Source organism: Bos indicus x Bos taurus, chromosome 19 (assembly GCF_003369695.1).
Source record: "Bos indicus x Bos taurus breed Angus x Brahman F1 hybrid chromosome 19, Bos_hybrid_MaternalHap_v2.0, whole genome shotgun sequence".
NCBI classification, from domain to species: Eukaryota; Metazoa; Chordata; class Mammalia; order Artiodactyla; family Bovidae; genus Bos; species Bos indicus x Bos taurus.
This window is the reverse complement of record NC_040094.1, coordinates 28,630,646-28,649,912: the sequence shown is the minus strand read 5'-3', so window position 1 is coordinate 28,649,912 and position 19,267 is coordinate 28,630,646. Positions and strand designations below refer to the sequence as shown.

The 19,267-nt window shown below is 52.7% G+C and overlaps 3 protein-coding genes across 14 annotated transcripts in view; 2 read left to right on the top strand and 1 right to left on the bottom strand.

Moving 5' to 3' along the window:
• Nucleotides 1-118: 118 nt before the first annotated feature.
• On the top strand, nt 119-7,006 carry KCNAB3 (potassium voltage-gated channel subfamily A regulatory beta subunit 3). 2 transcript variants are annotated; one of them, XM_027518771.1, is made up of 14 exons: nt 121-790; nt 2,110-2,153; nt 2,256-2,293; nt 2,538-2,617; nt 3,758-3,802; nt 3,891-3,935; nt 4,156-4,199; nt 4,389-4,475; nt 4,742-4,827; nt 4,973-5,093; nt 5,178-5,272; nt 5,350-5,470; nt 5,642-5,730; nt 5,982-7,006. In XM_027518771.1, exons 1-14 carry the CDS (start codon nt 549-551, stop codon nt 6,057-6,059), a joined length of 1,215 nt encoding a protein of 404 aa, XP_027374572.1. In that variant the 5' UTR covers nt 121-548; the 3' UTR covers nt 6,060-7,006. The 2 variants fall into 2 exon arrangements, with proteins under 2 accessions (XP_027374573.1, XP_027374572.1); XM_027518772.1 differs by lacking the exon at nt 3,891-3,935 and having other exon boundaries at nt 119-790.
• A 3,892-nt stretch (nt 7,007-10,898) lies between these two features.
• Nucleotides 10,899-19,267, top strand: part of RNF227 (ring finger protein 227) — a 23,659-nt gene continuing 15,290 nt past the window's right edge. The window contains exons 1-3 of one of the 3 annotated variants that reach the window (XM_027519554.1): nt 10,899-12,312; nt 12,411-12,498; nt 13,343-13,697. In XM_027519554.1, coding sequence (XP_027375355.1) covers nt 11,817-12,312; nt 12,411-12,466 — 552 coding nt within the window. In that variant the 5' untranslated portion in view covers nt 10,899-11,816 and the 3' untranslated portion in view covers nt 12,467-12,498; nt 13,343-13,697. Of the gene's footprint in view, nt 12,313-12,410; nt 13,698-19,267 lie in introns of those variants that run through there. The other 2 variants (XM_027519555.1, XM_027519553.1) reach the window with 2 other exon arrangements.
• The window catches only part of CHD3 (chromodomain helicase DNA binding protein 3), a 25,138-nt gene continuing 20,282 nt past the window's right edge, over nt 14,412-19,267 (bottom strand). For 2 of the 9 annotated variants that reach the window (XM_027519528.1, XM_027519530.1), the window contains exons 33-40: nt 19,158-19,259; nt 18,851-18,982; nt 18,544-18,652; nt 18,220-18,352; nt 17,722-17,963; nt 16,507-16,670; nt 16,162-16,288; nt 14,412-15,681 (exon numbers count right to left, since the gene is read on the bottom strand). In XM_027519528.1, coding sequence (XP_027375329.1) covers nt 15,441-15,681; nt 16,162-16,288; nt 16,507-16,670; nt 17,722-17,963; nt 18,220-18,352; nt 18,544-18,652; nt 18,851-18,982; nt 19,158-19,259 — 1,250 coding nt within the window. In that variant the 3' untranslated portion in view covers nt 14,412-15,440. The remainder of the gene's footprint in view (nt 15,682-16,161; nt 16,289-16,506; nt 16,671-17,721; nt 17,964-18,219; nt 18,353-18,543; nt 18,653-18,850; nt 18,983-19,157; nt 19,260-19,267) is intronic. The other 7 variants (XM_027519533.1, XM_027519529.1, XM_027519534.1 and 4 more) reach the window with 7 other exon arrangements.

Genomic DNA, 19,267 nt, shown 5'->3' with positions numbered 1-19,267 from the left:
GGTTGCTATGAGCCCACGAAATACTCAAGCTGCAGCACTCCGGAAGGTGGGGTTTATGCAGATAAGCTGCAGGTTTGGTCTGGGAGGCGGGCGGCTTTATGTAGATGAGGGGGCGGTGCCTGCATGTTGATTAGCTGGGCAGGCTGGCGACGCGGCTGGGAGCCTAGCGGGTCCCGCTGCGTTTTGGGCAGAGGTGGCATCTTTCTTCTGCCCCCTCCTTGCCCCTAAGTTCCTACCCTCCGAGAATCGCCCTCGACCTTCACCTTCGTCCATCTCTCCCTCTCCTCTCCGTGCCAGTGTCCCCGAATCCTAATCGCTCCACTCGTGGCACCCCCCCGCGTTTCTCCTCTCCGCCGCAAACCCCGCGACCTCCAGCAGCCCGCCCGCGCGGGCCCGATCCTGCCTGGCGGCTCCCGCCGCAACCTCCTCAGCCTTCCCGCTCTCCCAGGGCTCGCGCCACTACCCCCTCGGGTGTCTCCCCTCGAGCTTCCCGGTTCCCTCTTCCTCCCGCCCCCTCGGAGCCCCCTTCCCCGCCTTGGCCGGCAGGCATGCAGGTGTCTATCGCATGTACTGAACAGAACCTTCGCAGCCGGAGCAGTGAGGACCGTCTGTGTGGACCCCGGCCGGGCCCCGGGGGCGGTAACGGCGGGCTGGTCGGCGGGGGGCATGGGAACCCTCCAGGGGGAGGAGGGTCGGGCCCCAAGGCCCGGGCCGCCGTGGTCCCCCGACCCCCAGCGCCCGCTGGGGCCCTCCGAGAGAGCACCGGCCGAGGCACTGGCATGAAATACAGGTATGGGGGTGGCCTGGCCGCCCGCCACATCTGCTTCCCTTTCCTGACCCCTGAGGCTTCCTAAGATGCTGCCAGGACCCCCCTCAAACTTCCATCTCTTCTTCCCATCGCTGGCACTCCCTTACACGGTCCTTTATTTATTTATTTTTTGCTCTCTGTCCATTCCCCTGCCTAGTAGAAAATCAAGTTTACTGAGGTTGACCAGGCCTGTCCAGACCCAAGGGATGCTCCTCTTTACCCCCAGGAAGGCCAGGGAAACGCAGATCTCCAGGCTGCACACCACCCCACCCAGCTTGGATGGAGTGTCCTTGGGTCGTGTCCTGGGAAGAGAGGGGAAGGAAACGGCTTCTCACTCTGGCCTGCTCAGGGTGCCTGACCCAGATATCGCCCCCACAAACCCCAAGGTCTCCTGCACCCTTTCTTGGTGGGGAGGGAAGTGGGGCCCTCCGAAGGATGCACCACATCTCTCAAGCCCATGCCGAGGGCCAGGAACCAGGTGGGGAAGGTGGAATGAAATGTAACCGACTTGATCTCCGAGAACCGCTGAGCTCTCAGGACTACCAGTAGGGGAGAAGGGAGGGGCTCCTGCTCAGGAGTGAGTGGAGGTCACTGATCTGAAGTGGCTTTGTCACTTGAGGAATTTGATCCCTTCCATATGGCAGCCCTGATTGGGAAGCTTAGTGGAGTACCTGGATGGGGGGGCGGGGAGGAGGGGGCTCTCTGGTTTGAAGACAGACTTCACAAGCCAACAGGAGCAGAGCAAGTAGAAAGAAGGGGGAGAACTGGTCTTTCCTCTCAAACTCCCCACCCAGGTGTCCTACCTGCCTTTGTTAGAGGCCGGTCTGCCTAGCCTATTCAAGGACCTTGCCTGCCTGAATGCCTGAACTTGACTTGGTTTACCCCCTTCCACCCCAGTATCTGCCCTCTAGCACAGCACTCTATTGAGAATCTGTTTTCACAAACTCATCACCATTAGCCAGTCCTATTCCTCCCAGCCACCCTCTACCCCAACTCCACACATCCCAGAGATGACTCAAACGAACCCAGGACACACCAGAAGCAGCGTTAAGCAGGCAGCACATCTTCAGTGTGATAGGAGGGAACAGAGGCACTGGACCATGGCTCCAGAGGAACACTTCTTATTTGTTCACTTATTCTATGGCCGTGGCACTGCCCGATTCAGTGGGCCCACTGAGTCTAGTTTCTTTGGACTGAGACACCCTGAGGGCATCTCAGTCTGGAATGAGAGGAGCTGGAGGCTGATAATCTATGTCCCTAATGGAGGCTCCACCCCTTCCTGCTGCTTCTGTGTCCTGCAGGAACCTAGGAAAGTCTGGTCTTCGGGTATCCTGCCTTGGCCTAGGTGAGTTAGAAAGAAGAGGAATTAAGGGAAGGGGCAGGCATTCTTTCATGGCTGCCCGCCTCCCCCTACCCTGGTCTCATTTGCCTGGCTTCTCTCTTGCAGGTACCTGGGTCACATTTGGTTCTCAGATCTCAGATGAGGTACTGATACAAGTGATGGGACCTAGAAGCAGGGGGAGGGGGTATAAGGGAACCCAAAAGGGGGGAAAACGGACTTGGCTAGGGGTTTGGACAACAAGCATGGATAATGGTGGACTTGAGGCTGGAGAACGGGGAAAGGGAAGTGAATGTGATAACCAAGGTTGAGGTGTGATGGGTTAGAGTGCAGTGAGGAAGGTAACTGAGGCTGGTGGTTGATCTCTAACTCTTTCTCTCACCATCCTAGACAGCAGAGGATGTGCTGACAGTAGCCTACGAGCACGGTGTAAACCTGTTTGATACCGCCGAAGTGTATGCTGCAGGAAAGTAAGGACTGGGGTGAAAGAGCTAAGTTATACTTGGAAGGCTGAGAGAACATCGGGGCTTTTTGGTTTCCCCCCTAAAGAACTCTGGGAATTAAAGCATCACTAAGTTCCAGCCTTTCAGCCAATGGGCCCCCAAAGCATGTTGGGAACTATAGTCCCAACATCTGTCTCCCTCTAGTTTTGAGGGCAACAGGGCATACTGTGCAGTCAAAATAAAACCAAATATTTCTTGGACATCAGTTATGTGCAACTATGTGAGGATGACAAAGCTAAATTTTCAAACATACCATAACCACAGCACATATGGCTTCACACTGGGAATAATAAAAACTTTGGATGACCTACCCCGTCTCTTCTGGCAAACTCTTCTGCTTATCATTAAGACTTGTCCCAGATGTCAGCTTTCCCAAGAACCCTTTGCCCAACTCCCCAAAGTTGGTCACTACCCTCCTCAGCTCCCAAAGCACTTTACACTGCCCTCTGACACACGGTTCATCAATTACTGGTTTACAAGGCCATATTTGCTGCTCAACGAGGAGGGTTCTCCCTCCATAGAACTTGTCCTTTCTCATGTCACCTAAGTACCTACACGGGCTTCCCTGGTAGCTCAGCTGGTAAAGAATCTAGCTGCAATGCAAGAGACCCCAATTTGATTCCTAGGTCAGGAAGATACCCTGGAGAAGGGATAGACTAACCACTCCAGTATTCTTGGGCTTCCCTGGTGGTTCAGTTGGTGAAGGATCCGCCTGCAATGCGGGAGAAGACCTGGGTGGGACTTTGCAGAGACTAAAAGAAGGGAGAAGGCAACACAGATCGTTGGAAACAGATGAGACAGTATCCTCCCCAGCATCACTGTAGTTGGTCCCTCTTCTCTCATCCTATTCTATCCCTTCAGCACCCAGAATAGAGGTTCACTGTTGCACAACTGACATTTGTTGAATGAATGAATGAAAATGTACGACTGTAACCCTACTTCCAGGAGCCCCTTTTATTTAGTTTAGAGTGGGACTGATGGCCCAATGGACTTCTCATTTATGTTCCATTTTACAAGGGAGAAATTAGTTGAAGGGAAAGGTGGGAGGAAGGAAAGAAACTGATCCATCTTGGAGGAGTCAGTACTTCTGCCTTGTTTTCCTTCCAGGGCTGAAAGAACCCTAGGAAACATCCTCAAGAGCAAAGGATGGAGGTAAGACATGTTTGGGGGTGTGGGGAGTTGCTGGGGACTATCCCCACATCCTTTTCTGGCTGGGTCTCCCATTTCTCTTTTTCTCCAGGAGATCAAGCTATGTCATCACCACCAAGATTTTTTGGGGAGGACAGTAAGTGGCTGCCTCACTATAGTCACTATGGTTAGGGAGAAGATCTGCAGACTGTGTGAAGGTGCATGGGATGGGGTGAGGAAAGCAGACCATGCACCTGCTCCCCCAGGTCTGCCTCCTCCCTGTGAGGACCCCTACCACCTCGGTTCCTCATGGCTCCAGGCCAGCCATGGTCTCTTATCTTTGACGCACCTCATCTTTGACTTATCTTTTCCTACAGGGCAGAAACCGAGCGAGGCTTGAGCCGCAAACACATCATTGAAGGTGAGGACTGGGAACCTGAGCTGGCTGAGGACGGAAGCTAGAGAAGTTGGGAATATTCTCTGAAGCTATAAGTCTGAGGCTCTGAATAGGGAAGCTGGGATTTAGGTGTCCATGGCAGAGGGGTAAGGTCTGATTTCTTAGGCAGCTAAAGCTGGAAAGCTTACCTTCCTCTCCCTGTGCTTACCCCAGGCTTGCGAGGATCCCTGGAACGCCTCCAGTTGGGATATGTGGACATCGTCTTTGCCAATCGTTCAGATCCCAACAGTCCCATGGAGGGTAAAGCAGCACCCCAACCTTGACAGCCCTTCAAAACTGAGCACTTCTTAAACCTTCAGCAGAAGCCAGGCTCTGCTCAGGAGGTCTCCCAAGTTCTACAGTGGAGGCTCAGACCCCAGGACTTGGACAGGGAGGGAAGTGAAGAGCAGATGCCAACCTCTCACAGGGATGAGTGGGGTCTTGGTGGGGCAGGTGGAGGTCTGCAGATCTGGCACTCAGGAGGCCAGGGGTCTGAGAGTGAAGCTTTCCTTCTCCTATGTGCCTAGAGATTGTGCGAGCCATGACCTACGTCATCAACCAGGGCCTGGCCCTATACTGGGGGACATCCCGATGGGGGGCTGCAGAAATCATGGTGAGTGTGCCACCTACCGCCCCCGTCTCACAACTTGTTACCACCTTTCACATGGCCACTCCCAACCCCACTCTGCTGGAGGAGGGGGAGTGGAAGACAATGGAAGGAGTGCTCTGACCCCTATCTCTTCCCCGCCCCAACCCAGGAGGCCTACTCCATGGCCAGACAGTTCAATCTGATCCCTCCAGTGTGTGAACAAGCTGAGCACCATCTGTTTCAGAGAGAGAAGGTGGAGATGCAGCTGCCAGAGCTCTACCACAAGATTGGTTCGCAGTCCCCTCATCCCTGCCTTTCCCTCGGCCTCACCATCACAGAGATCCCCTTCCCACATCCGGTCCTCTCCGTCTTAGGTGTTGGCTCAGTCACCTGGTCCCCTCTGGCCTGTGGCCTCATCACTAGCAAGTATGATGGGCGAGTCTCAGATACCTGCAGGGTCACCATCAAGGTGAGACCTGGGGGCTTGGGATGGCAGGAGTGGACTGAGTGAGAAGTGGTCTCTTGATGAATCTCCTTGGCCTCCAGGGCTACCAGTGGCACAAAGACAAAGTGCAAAGTGAGGATGGCAAGAAACAACAAGCCAAAGTCATGGACCTCCTCCCCATCGCTCACCAGCTGGGCTGCACTGTGGCGCAGCTTGCTATTGGTGAGACACTGCCAGTCCTGGACCCTGCAGGGTCCTTGTCTCCGCCTAAGAGCTACCAAACCACAGACTGGTTTGTTCCTGGGCGGTCCTTCTTCCTCAGAGACCCCTCTGAAGTCTGGGTGTTCACTGTTTCCCACCAGTTCTCTCTCTCTTTTTCCTTCTCGGGCCCAGCGTGGTGTCTCCGCAGTGAAGGGGTCAGCTCGGTCTTGCTGGGGGTGTCCAGTGCGGAGCAGCTGGTGGAGCATCTGGGCGCCCTGCAGGTGAGCGAGGGACTCAGAGCCAGAGCTCATCTCTGTCCCTTCCCCAGCAGTCAAGACCTTGATGTCCAACCCAGAATGGGCCTGAGGTGAGTCACCTCACTTTGCAAATGAGTGGTCCAAGGGCGAGAAGGTAAAGCAGAAGCACAGCTGTGACTTCGCCGCGCTGTGAGGCTCCCCGGGTCCTCGAACCTCCTGCCCTCTTTCAAGGACCCTGCATGCACCATTCTCTCCATCACCCCATTCAATTCCAGGTGCTGAGTCAGCTGACCCCGCAGACGGTGATAGAGATAGACGGGCTCCTGGGCAACAAGCCTCATCCCAAGAAATAGTCCACCTGGGACGCAGGAACCCGAACCCGAACCCGAACCCGGATCCGGTTCCACTGCACTCACAGAAACGCGTCTCCGCCTCTGCCTCCCTCCCGCTCCGGATCCCTCCACGCAGCGGCCGAGACAGGGCGACCCCGCCCACTAACGAGTTCCAGCTTTGAGTAGCGATAGCATGAACAAAGCCATATCCTCCCGCAGTGGGGCCTGAGAGGGAAAGTAGTCCGCCGCCCCCTGCTACGTCCACCTAGGCCTTCCTGCTAATCCTGGGCATGAGCTACTGGGCCGTCCCCTCTCTGCTACTTGGTCTCGCTCCTTTTCTCTTCCCGTAATCGCCGAGGTCCAGGGAAAAACAAAAAGGCATATACAAGACCTATGCAGAGTACCTCGAAAGTGGCCCTTGAAATGTCATCAAGGAGTTGTGAGTTCTAATAAGAAGTGAGTTGTGGTGTCACCTGGAAAAAAGGAAATGGGACTCTTAAATTCGTTACAAAGGAAGCCAGGCTGGTCCTGGCAGGAAGTAAATGATGACTTTTGGGAAACCGGGACCCTGCCTCAGCCAGGACGTGGAGAAAGGCATAAAACTAGAATTCGTATTGATGCTTTGTTCTTGCGGAGAGGGGTAGACTGGGGAGTGCAGTAGCAAAGCATCAGTGAGGGAAACTTGATGGTCAGTGTATAGAGTGTCCTGGCGGAAGTGGCCAGGGAAGACCTTGGAAAGCACACTGGGCCTCACTTCGCAGAAAACAGTGACAGCCTTTAGTCACCGCAGGGAAATGGGGCTAACATAAAAGGTCTGGAGATAAACTTTTGAGCCTTGAGCAGGACTTCCTACCTGGCAGGGGAGGACTGTAGTCTTCCTCCTGGCAATAATCTTAAAGCAATAATGATGGCCTCTCTTGTGCAAGACTTCCCAGGGAACTGTAAATAAAATCTCAGCTTGATCATTACTTACTTTGTCTGAAATTGCTGGGGGTTGAGCGTTAGGCTCTCAGTCTCACCTGTTTGACCCCCTGCCCCCTGCCAGTAGAAAACTCCAGGACTCTTCCTCTCCACTGCTCATGTACCTTAGTGAGCCAGGCATCTTGCTCCTAGTCACTGATCTCATCAAAGACCAGGTTTTCTTCTTTCAGTCACCACATGCCTTGGAACCCAGAGGTCTGGCTTCATAGCTGTGTTGCTCCTCCTTCTGACACTCTTACTCTTGTTTTGTTTTGAAAAGTTATATTAGCCAAGTGTCTTATTTCCCTCTTTCCTGATACCCAATGCATGCCAAGTTGATTGAGCCATGGCCAACTCTTTGGAACCCTCTGGACCATAGCCTGCCAGGCTCCTCTGTCCATGGGGTTTTCGAGGCAAAATAATGAAGTGGATTGCCATTTCCTCCTCCAGGGGTTCTTCCTGACCCAGGGATCGAACCCATGTTTCTTACGTCTCCTACATTGGCAGGCAGGTTCTTTACCACTGGTGCCACCTAGGAAGCCTGATACCCACACTATCCAAAAAACTGTCTGGGTGGTTTTCTTGTAGCTGAGTGGGAGGCACTGTTCTCAGATGGAGGACTTGGGGAAGGAGAGGTAAAATGAAAACTGGTCTATGGTTGAAATGATACAGGGAGAGAATAGAGCTGTTATAAAAAGAAAACAAGTGAAAGATCAGGTGTGAGAGTGGCAGAAAAGCAGAATCAAATGGGATTATGTCAGATACTTACCCTTATTCCCTAAAGAACTCTGATTTCCCTGGGACAGAAAGTGGGTGGAAAGTTACAACCTTTAATGATCACAAGGCAGGGGAGGATGAGCTCTGCCTTCCTTAAAATATAACCTTACCATCTCCCTTCGTCCCATCCTCACCCTTCCTTGATCCTGAAGCTGGGAGAGCAGAGTAAAACCAATTTCCAGAGAGAGAAGTCAGCAGCATGCCATTTACTGGATTAGCAACCAACCGGATCAACTAATGAACACTTACATCCACTATCATCTCCCACTCATTTGGGAAGACTGTGGAGGAAACAAAGAGGTAAAATGTATGACTAAACTAAGCTTAGTTATTCTGTAACGAACATAGGAGAATTTATAAATTCAAAATGGTACTCTCCTTAAATAGTTACCTTGGAGGGTCATGAACCTCCTTCATTTAATGCCTCTTTCATTGCTCAAAACATTTTTTAAAAGTCCTCTTAAAATTACCTTCAGAGGCAGTTATAAACCCCTTGTAAGAAAGCTTCCTTTATTGTCACACCTTGTTATATAGGCCATGCTGCTCCTCGTGTGGGATTTTAGTTCCCTGACTGGGGCCCCCCTGGGCAGTGAAAGCGCCAAGTCCTAACCACTGGACCGCTGGCGAATTCCCTCACATACCATATTTATCATTCACCTCATTCATTAATTGAGTGAGAACTTACCTATTGGGCCCTACTGTGGTACAGCACAGGGACACAGTGGTGAACAAAACCTGGCTCAGCAACCTTTGTGGAGTTTACAGATGGGGAAGGCAAAGTAACCCCCAAACACACACACAAACTTTGGTTGTCCGAAGTCCAGAGGAAAGCACTGGTGTTACCAGAGTGTACAGTGAGTATCTGACATGGTGAGGCTGCAAAGAGATCTGAAGGATGAGTGGGTGTTGCTAAGGTGAAAGCAAGGTTAGGGGAACAGCACACGGGAAAACCTTGTGGGGGAAACAAACAGACAAGTCAGAGGTCTCCAAAGGCTGAATGTCTAAAGACGAAAGGCAAGCAGAATGTGAGACTTGGTGGTTTCAGAGCATGTTTGGCCTTGTAGGGACTTCAGCATATTATCTTTATCCTAAGGACAGCAGGAAACCCTCAAAAATCCGTTATCTTGATACACAACAGATCACCCCCCAAATTTAGTGGCTTAAAGAAACATTTTAAAACTATTTTTACTCCATGATTCTGTGGATTGGCTGGGAGTGTCTTCTGCTGTTTTCACCTGGGCTCGTTCACGTGGCTGCATTCAGCCCATAGAGCAGCTGAACAGGAAAACCCAGTGACCTCACTGGTACACCTGGCCGTTAGTGCCGGCTGTTGACTGGGGCTCCTCCCTTCTCCAAGTGGCTTCATCCACCAGCAAACTTCCTTACATGGTGGTCTCAGGGCAGTGTTCCAAAGGCAGAAGCCATAAGGCCTCTGAAGGAATGATGCTCCAGAACTCACACATCATCATTCTTGCCACATTTTATTAGTCAAAGCAAGTCATGAGGTGAACCCAGGTTCAAGGGAGAGGAAACAGATCCCAATTCTTGATGGGAGAAGCAGCAAAGTCACATATCTTAGGAATTTGGGGGTATTAAACCATGACTCCATTAAAAGTTTGTTGTTTAAAGAATGTTTATATATTTATTTGGCTGCACCAGGTCTTAGTTGAGGCATGCGTGAGCTTTAGTTGCACAAAGATCTTTCTTTAGTTATGGCCTGTGGGGTCTAATTCCCTGACCACGGATTGAACCCAGGCCCTGTGCACTGGGAGCTCAGAGTCTTAGCCACTGGACCACCTGCTGTAAAAGTTTTTGTTTTTAACAGGAATGGAAGGGATATGTGGTGGTGGTGGTTTAGTCGCTAAGTTGTGTCTGACTTTTATGACCCCATGAACTGTAGCCTGCCAGGCTCTTCTGTCCATGGGATTCTCCCATGGGAGGCAAGAATATTGGAGGGGGTTGCTATTTCCTTCTCCAGGGATCTTCCCGACCCAGGAATCGAACCTGGGTCTCCTGCATTGCAGGCAGATTTTAACAGGAATGGAAGGGATATATGGTAGGACATAATTAGGCTTGAGTTTTGGAAAGATTGCTGTAAGCAGTGTGGAGAGAAGTCTGCTGAAGGCCAGAATAACTGTGGACAGACTGGTGAAGAGGCTTCTGTTTACAGAAGAGATAATGGCAGCTTGAACCAGGGTGGTATACTGGAGGTAGAGAAAAGCAGATGAATTAGTTTTAGGAGGCAAAATGTACCAGGCCTAGTGATAAGGGAGGTAAAGGAACGTGAACTCAAGGAAGGGATCTAGGTTTGACACCTAGGTTTCTGGTATTGGGTAAAGAGATAAGAAAATTGGAAGAGATGCTGCTTTAGGTGGGGAGATCATCATTTTGGATTCTTGATAAACAAGAAAGGAAGCTGAGCAGGTGACTGGATAGTCCAGGTCTAGAGCTAGAAGGCTTTGGCTACCACTTTAGGAGCATTTATATAGTCAAATTTACCTTAAAAGACTTAATCACCAACCAAAGATATTAAAAGATGTGAGATCTCTAAGCACCATTACAAAGAGAAGTTCCCCCCAAATGTGAGTTATGACAGCATCATTGGAATAAATAGCTTCCTCCAAGTAATCATAAGACAATAATACTTAGTTCTGAAAAGATATAAAATAATTAAAAATAGTGATATATCTTCTCACAAAAGATTACTCTCTAAGGTTTAAAGAATCTAGTTTTTAAAAACCAGTTTTATATTGCCTGTTAGTCAGTAAATGCCATGAGTGTGGAGAATCCCATCTTGTGTTCACCAAAAGAAATAGGGGTTGAGAATATTGTGCCTGGACCATCAGTGGTTAAGCTGTGCACTTCCACTGAATGGGGTGAGGATTCTATCCCTGGTTGAGGACTCTAAAATCCTGAATGCCCCACGGTTATGCCAAAAAAAAAAAAAAAAGGAAAAGAAAAGAATATGTTGGGTGCCAGAAAGTTAAAGTGAACACAATATAGGAGAGGGCGTAAAATAATAATAGCAGCTAATATGTGTTTACTGTGTGCCAGGCATCATTCTAAGCACCTTACATATGTAAGCTGATTCAATCCTATTATCATCCATATTTTATAGATGAGAAAGCCAAGGCCCAGCGGAGTTAGGTAACTTGCTCAAAGTGTCACAACTGGTAAACTGGGTTTAGGCCCTGTCCTATGAACCTCCACAACAGTGCCTAGACTGTGGGTCCAGGAGAGGCAGGTGAGGTGGGAGCTGGGGGTGGGTGCGGCACCAAGAGGGAATGTGGGCTGTGAATACTATGTCCTGTTTACCCGTGGCGGAAGTCGGACCCCTGAGTCAGAGCTTAGGCTGGGTTGCTTTGCTGGAGCCATCATGGTGCGTGGGTGTCCAGGCCTAGCTACTCAGGAAGGAGAAGATTCCCAGCATTCCTGGGCCTGGTATCTAGGGCCTTCCTTAGGTTGAGATGTCGGCTGGGAGTTCAACAGTTTGAGGAGAATAAAATTTGGGAAGCCAGCCTTACAAGAACAGAGGGAGGTTGAATATAAGGGCAATGGAGCGCAGCGTCTGCTCAAACGCCCGGGGACCTTCTAAAGATTGGGCAGAACGGGCAGTGTCACTGGCTTAGGAAGTATGTTGTGAAAGAGCCTGAGAAACCCGTGCAGTGATTGAGGGCTCAGGCTCAGTAACTGGGAGGTTGCACACAGTACAATTAAGGAGCGCTGGCGCTGCGTGGGGGCATTAAGGAAGGCGTGCCTAGAGTTGGAGGTGCCGCACCTCCCCGTCCCCAGTCCAGGCACCACTTAGGCGGCCTCCCTGCCCCGGCTTCGCCGAGGCATGCATTCCGAACCTCGCACCTCCACCACCCACGCTCGTGCTACCACGGGGAGGAGCCTGACTGCGACGTGACGTCGCGAAGGGGCGGGGTCTCATTATTTAAAAGAGGCGAGAGGCCGCGGGGCGGGCCCCAGGACGGGCCCGCTAGGTGTGTCCACAGAGCTGGTCTCGTGAGTGACGCCCTCGAGTCCGCGGCGGGCAGGATGCAGCTCCTGGTGAGGATACCGTCTCTTCCAGAGCGCGGCGAGCTGGACTGCAACATCTGCTACCGGCCTTTCAACCTCGGGGACCGCGCGCCCCGCCGCCTGCCCGGGACGGCGCGCGCCCGCTGCGGCCACACGCTCTGCACCGCGTGCCTGCGCGAGCTGGCGGCGCGCGGCGACGGTGGCGGGGCGGTGGCGCGCGCGGTGCGCCTGCGCCGCCTCATCACGTGCCCTTTCTGTCGCGCGCCCACCCGGCTCCCGCGCGGCGGAGTCGCGGAGATTTCTGTCGACCCGGACTTACGGTCGCGCTTGGAGGCAAAAGTCAGGCGCGAATCTGATGAGGCGGGTGGCCACGCGAACCGAGAGACCGATGACGAGGAAAAGGAGAGCGAGAAAGGGGCGGGGCCTAGGAGCGCAGGGTGGCGCGCGCTCCGACGGCTCTGGGCCCGGTTGCTGGTGCCCGTGCGCGGGTGGCGGCGCCCGCTGCCTAGCAACGGTGAGGGGCCACCCGAGAGGCCGTGGAGGGAGAGCACCAGGGAACGCCGGGTTCGGCAGCGTCTTTCCACTGACCTTAACCCTCCTCCTTTCCCCCAGTGCTGTACTGTCCAGAGGTCAAGGACTTGGCCCACATGACCCGCTACACGCCGTGACCGGGGAACTCTGAAGCTACGGCAGAAGAAAGGTGGGAGCTGCGTTCTCGGGGGCGCGCTGTAGTACTGATGGTAGTCTGATGCCAAGACTACCACCCGTCACATCCTGGATTGGCATGGATGAGGGAGGTGACCCAAGGGCAGGAGGGAACACCCTGGGAGGTGTTAATACTGCGCTGCAGAGGCTCCTAGGCGAATCGCCCCCGTCTACTGACTGTGCCAGCCTTGCGTATTTAGGATGGAGTGGCTTAGGGATGATGGAAACAGTCTCCGTTCTCGGGGGAAGAACAGACTGTTTCCCTAGCTGTGACTTTGGCTTTTCTCCAGGGCAGCTCTGGTGTGTGGGAGCAACAGGTCCCATTTTAGCAATTCTGTGTCAATGATTTTAAAGATGGAACGGGAGAGAAGAGGCCGATTTTCATGTCGTGTTAATCTCACTTCTCTAGCACTTAAGAGAAGTGAGAAAAATACACTGTATCCACCCTACCCTCCTCCACTGGTATGCCTACTGTTTCCCCATCCCCAGAACTGTTTCTAAAATTATCAAGATGCATCCCTACCTATGAGATTAGGAGCCTTGCTTCATTTCAGAATCTCCCTTTAACCAGTTAGGGCAGGCATGAGAAGGTCCAAAGGGCATTTATCTGAGTCAGCTCATTAGTGCTTATCAAGGAGAGAAGCGAGTGCCATTTGGCAAAGACATTGAATTGTAAACCTTTGATACTATCTGTGTTATCTTTACAATCCCAAGGAAAGAGTTACTACCGAAAAATGCTCATAATACAGTTTTAAACTTGTGTCCCATAGCTGGACTTCACCAATTTTTAGGGTGTGAGTTTTAGTTAAAAATCCTGTTACTCTCTCATGATAATATAGAGTCAAGAACCAACAGTATCCGCATCACTGGGAGCTTGGTGGAAGAACAGAATCTCAGGATTTCAGTTTAGACTGACTGACTTGGACTCTGCATTTTACCAGGAATCCCAGGTGATCCATTTAAATAAAAATTTAAGAAGCACTGGTCCAGGTTCTAGACTATCTAGGATATCACCATCTGTGGTTGGAATATTTAAAACACAACTGATATAAATGATATAGTTTTATTCAAGGTTCCTAAAATGACACTCTTATTAACTGAAGAAATTTAAACTTTGTGTGCATAGTTTAATGTGTTGAATTTTCCTCTGAGTTTTAAAAATGTGAACTTACTAATAAACCTCAATTTTTCTAATCCTGTTTTTGCCTTTTTCCTGTCCTTAAGTCTGCTGTCTCAGTTTAAATTTTCCCTCTTTGGGGTGCCCTTTCTCGGCCTTCAGCCTGCTGTTTTCTGATTGCTTGTTAGAATTGCAGTTTTTAATATAATAGCCTCAAAAATTTAAGTGTCTGGTCTCAGCTTCTAAGAAGCTCCGGTAGTGAACAATACACGTCAAGGTGCAGTGTCTAGCAGTTCACATCTTTGGCAAGCTATGCAGGTCTGACCACCCTCCCCCCAGTTCCTTTAAAATATAAGTGTGCTTCTGCAAACTGGGAACTGAACCTGTGAAGCTGTAGTGACCTCTGCTGACTCTTGGCAGAACTAAACAACCTGAAGGTGGAAAGGATGCTCCAAAGGATGCCTGAAGGCAGCTGTGGACCTTGTCAGGTGCCCCTCCCATTCCACTTCTGTCCAGTGAACCCCGCCTCGCTGGCCCCACCCTGGGGCCTGTGAGGTATCCTGCTGTCACCCTCCACACTGAGCTCATCACCTCGGGGTTAGGGTTGGAAAAGGGTCCTTGGAATTTTAGTTGATGATCCAAGAAATAAAAACAAGAAAAGGGAAAGTCAACAAGATTTTTTAAAGAGAGAAATGAATAGAAAATGGCAGAAATCAACACCCTTCCTTTTCCTATCCCTCCCCCTCCCTGCAACCAAAGAACTCCCCCACTCAAAAATAACAGAGCACACAGAAAGGAAAGTATAATTTATATGTACAACCAATAAACCTGATACAGAAGAGGGAACTGGGACAGGCCCGGAGTGGGTGTGAAGAGACTGGGAGAGGGGCAGCCAGAAAGTGAAGGGGAGCAAAGAGGAAGTGGGGGGTTCGCCATGCAAACTGCCACTCTCCCCAGCCCCTCCTGGGGAGGAGGGTGTGCCCATATCTCCCCAGCCTGCCCTCTGCTATTCTGCTCTGGTCTTGAAGGCAAGGTAGTCCCCTGACTAGGCCCCCTGCCTGACCCACTCTAGTCCACATCCAGGTCTTCAGGAGGGAAGGTAGAAATCCTCCAAGAACCTGAGCCCCCAAACTGGGGGCTCCCCCCATGTCTGGCCCATTGTGTTCTCTGCCACCCTTTCTAGGTTACTTGGGTCCCTAGAACAGATTGGGGAGCTCCTCTTTGGCTTAAGGGAGTATCACCCAAATGTTACTCTTTGCAGGGGTGGTCATTGGTCCCTAGGGAGGGGGGAAGATTGCCAACACAAGATGCCGGTACGCAGGAGGTAACTGAGCCAGTGAATGGCTCCTTTATTCTGAGGCTGAACAGCAATGGACTCCCTCCCTGATAACTGCTCCACCCTCCATCTGCAGGGAGGGAGGGGAAGGAAACATGGAGCTGCCCCTCCTCTTCTCTTCCACCTTCCTAGGGCTCATTGTCACCCCTCTCTAAAGTCACCTGCCTCTCTTCAAAGCTCTTCCCCACCAAAGTTCCTACAAGCCAGGCGAAGCTAACCCCCCACTTCTGCAAGAGATGGAGTTGATGTTGCAGGATTAAAACCTGGGGAGGCTCCACCTCTCTCCTCCCCAGAACCGTTTTATTGGGAAGCTGCGTGTGTTTGGCAGTGGGGGATAAAGGTACTCGGAAGACCCTGCTCACCACCTTCCACCCAGACCCCTTCTCACCAGCACAGTCTTCAAAGCGCGGTGGGAAAGGTGCATGGGGTGGAGAAAAACAAGGGCCCTTCTTGAAGAGAACTATAGAGAGGGGCAGAGGGGCTCCTAGCCCAGTGGTGGCCCAAGGGGTGGGGAAGGTGGAGGACTGGCAGCAGGCCCCAGAGCCTGAGCTGGGGGTCGACCTCGGGGCCGGGACCTGGGTGAAGGGCAGGCCTGGGATCCGGTCAGTCGTCTATACAGATCACCTCCCCGGTTCGGGGCTCCTTCCGATCCAGCCCGTCTGCCACCAGTGCCCCCACCATTTCCTTCTCCTTCTTCACCAGCACTGGAGGGCCGTTGGTGGCGGCTGTTTGGGAAGGGGGTAAGGAAGGGTCAATCCCTACTTCTCTACCCATCGTCCACTGCTTCCTGACCACAGTTATGTTCTTACTTCTAGGTCACCTCATGCCAGGTCCAATTTTCTAGGGTGTGCAGAGCAGGGCGGACCCCTCTCCTGAGACGCCCCACTGTGTGTGTGATGGGACTCGTGCTCCAGCATTCACTATAACCCCCTTCTGATTTCACACTTTCTCTGAAGTAACCCAGGAGTAGGTGGCTCAGGTACTAGTCCACAGAACCAGTAAAGCCCTGGATGGGGTTTCTGACGATGGGGATGTAAGAGAAGTTAGGGATGGGAAAAATAATGTCTAGAAGCACTCCATTCCATGAAACCCTGGGCACATCCAAGGAAGTGAGATGGGCTGGACAAGTAAAGGGCAGCTGAGCAGGGGTGAAGCTTGGGAAAGGAAGAGGGCAACGAGGAGGAGGCGGGAAGTCAGCAGCTGACCTGTGATGAAGGACCCTGCTGGCATCTGGCTGTAATTGGCGCCTGCGGCGGCCAGGGCCCCGACGGGTGCGGCGCTGAAGGCCGCCCCGTACCCCGGAGGTGTAGCGTACGGACCCGGGGGGAAGGCCTGGAAGAGAGAGCGAGCCCAAGTTAGAGGGGCCACAGCCTGAGAGGGAGAAGCTGTAGGGGAGAAATCCAGAGCTACTGGGGGGTATGGCAGAGGCAGGGGGACTCCACACTGAGGAGTGTGTGTGGGCGTTTTCCACACTGTATAGGATTCTGAAGGAAGCATCTGTCTGTGTGCAGGAGTACCAACAGGGAAAGTGGAGTCGGGGGAAGGGTTACCGGTGTGGGGTGAGTCTCTGTGCCCTTGCTGGCCAGCCGGCTGAGGATGCTGCGCTCGGACATCTGAAGGCGGGCTGCGATGGGGGGTATTCGGGACAGCGTGGCTGGCAGGCGGGTCACGTCCGCCTTCATGTCGCTCAGCAACTCCTCCAGCTGGTTCAGAACTGGGGCCCGGGCCACGGAGAAAGAAAGGCGAGAGAAAGACAGGGAAAGAGAGAGATGGAGCCAGGAAAAGATGTGGAGTCAGGCAGACAGATATAGCCAGAGAGAGAGAGAGGACACAGATGCCAAAGAATCAGAGACCAAGAATATGACAGAAGTAGACATTAAAAGAGAGCAGCTCGGGGGAAAAAGAAGTGTCAGGTAAAGAGGCAAAGAGACCAGATCACCACAAAAGACAGATGGAGAAAGAGAAGGAAGGAAAAGGGAATATGGAGAAAAGGGAGACAGGGAGGACATTGGAGAAAACGGGGCGGGGAGTTGTCAGAACATCCCATATTGGAAGAGGGAAGTTTGGGGGTTGGGGATGATGGGGAGGAAATAGTCAGGAGGCATGGGAGGTGGTAAATGATGTCAAAGACTTAAGGAATCAAGGTTTTAATATGTCGGGCGGGGGTGGGGGGAGGTTAGAGGGTCAGCATTACAAGTTCAAGGAATTAGAACAGGAGTCTAAGGGGCCAGGAGTCAGTCAGGATTAGACGGTTAGAGGGCTTTGGAACTTAATCTACTATTATCAAGGCATGAGGGTTTGGGAGGAAGGGTTGAAGATCAAAGGGAAATTTCATGGGGTAGGGTCAGAGGGTGGGATGGTAGTGGTTTCTGCCTCGTGGGGTGAGTGAGATGTGAGGAATGTGATTTGTGGGACCCAGGATAAGAACTCTTGTGGACTATATACAGGCCAAGGCCCCAGACAGGGTGCTATGAACAGTATGGCAGGTGTGTGGGTCAGTGAAGAAGTTCTGCCCCATGGAGGGGATGTGGCACAGTCTCATGGAGATGGGGGAGGTCAAGGGGTTGGGGGATCCCACTTGTGGGCACTGACGTGAATGCTATTAGGCATGGATAAGGGCTGGCGGCACAATTTCTAGAGGCTAAAAACCAAGGGGGTATCAGGCGGGTTGGGGTGGGGTTAGAGGTCGGGGTGGGGGGGTGGTTCAGAGGGTAAAGGGGTCGGAGGGGTGGGGAGATTTTGAGGGGTGCGGGGTGAAGACTTACGCAGCGCTGTGGGCCCTCCCCCGCGCGGGGCCGCCGCGGCCCTTACCCTTGTGCAGGACGGCGTTGGCCGGCTTGTTCCCCGCCAGCGACTCCTTGGAGAGGTGCTGGTGGCTCTCGGCCAGGCACTCGGCCTCGGCGAAGCGGGCGTGGAGGGCCATGGCGGGGTGCGCCGGCTCCTGTGATAGGTTCAGGTAGGCCGCCCGCCGCAGCTGCTCCTCAATCACCAGCGCCTGCTCCAGGAGCTGAGGCCCAGGCAGGGGCTGAGTACTAGGGGCAGAGACCCACACTGCCCCCCCGCCCCCTCGCTGGTCCAGAGCAACCCCAGCTCCACCCTGATCCAGCCCATGGGCCCAAACACAAGGTGACACTCGGGTGTCTTGGCCTCAAGCATCGCCTTGGCTCTCAAGGGGTCAACCTTGCCTACATTCCAACCAGATCTGGTCCTACCTCTGACTCAAACCCCTCTTCAACACTGTTCCTTTCCTCCCTCATCCTCACCTTGAATCTCCGGGCCAAGAATTTATTTTTCATCTCCAGAAAGTTCCCCTTATTGGCTTCAGTTTTAAATGGCTCATTGATAATGGCAAACTGAGCATCATTCTGGATGTCCTGCCACCGTGCGTAGCCATGGCTGCCGACGAAGGAAGGGGACCATCAAGGAACTTAACAGGGCTGGTGGGGGCTGTGCACACACCTTCCTTTTGGCCTGACTGCTCCAAAGTGTGGCATGAGGCTCCCCTCCCTAGAGATGGACTCTTCTGTGGTTCTCCTCGCTCCAGGCAGAGAAAACATCTCTTGCCTCGTATTTGTAACAAAGGATACAGGACAATACCAGCCAGGAGCCAATAGTCGTGTCTTCGGTGCCAGATCTCGTTGAGTTTCCCCGAGGAAATAGCCGCCCGCTCCTCATTCTGCCACAGCGTGTGAAGCTCTGCAGAGAGGAGAGAGGACAGACATGGCATCAGGGGTTTGAGAACCATGCCCAGCCCCACAGACAGGTACAGAGGAAGGAAGTGAACAGGTGACAGGACCACAGGCTCTTCGAGAGGAAGGTGAAGAGAGGGGTCAGGAACAAACTAATTACAAACAAGGTTCAAGTTAGGATTGGGAGACAATGAGAGCCCCCCACCTGTGAAGCCACCATCTGCAATGTTGAACATGAACCGCGGTTTCTCTGCCTTTTCCTCACGTCGCCCATTGGACCGTGGCTCATCTCGAGGAGGCCCAGACCGAAGCTCCCGGTCCCCTTTCACGTCTTCTGCTGTGGCAGACGGGGCAGAGCTCACATCTCGGGGGACAGTCTCCACCCGGGTCCCAGGACTCCTCTCTGTACTGTATGGGCCCTTGAAGAGCTACCCACCCAGGCGTTTGGTTCCCCAGATTCCACCTCCCCTGATCCCTCAAGGACCCAGGGGTCCCATTCTTCCACCCATTACCTCTCTTGCCCAAATCCCCTGTCTCCCCCTCCGGCCTCTCCCTGTGTTCCTGTCCATCCATCGGCTTCTCCTCCCCCCTCTCTCCTGGCGTCGACTCCGTGGCTGTGGGA

Excerpts from the sequence above, each read along its gene's own strand:
- KCNAB3 (XM_027518771.1), top strand. The coding sequence starts at position 549 with ATGCAGGTGTCTATCGCATGTACTGAACAGAACCTTCGCAGCCGGAGC. Across the intron at positions 2,294-2,537 it reads GTTCTCAGATCTCAGATGAG|ACAGCAGAGGATGTGCTGAC; the intron begins GTACTGATACAA and ends TCACCATCCTAG. Across the intron at positions 4,476-4,741 it reads TCCCAACAGTCCCATGGAGG|AGATTGTGCGAGCCATGACC; the intron begins GTAAAGCAGCAC and ends CTATGTGCCTAG.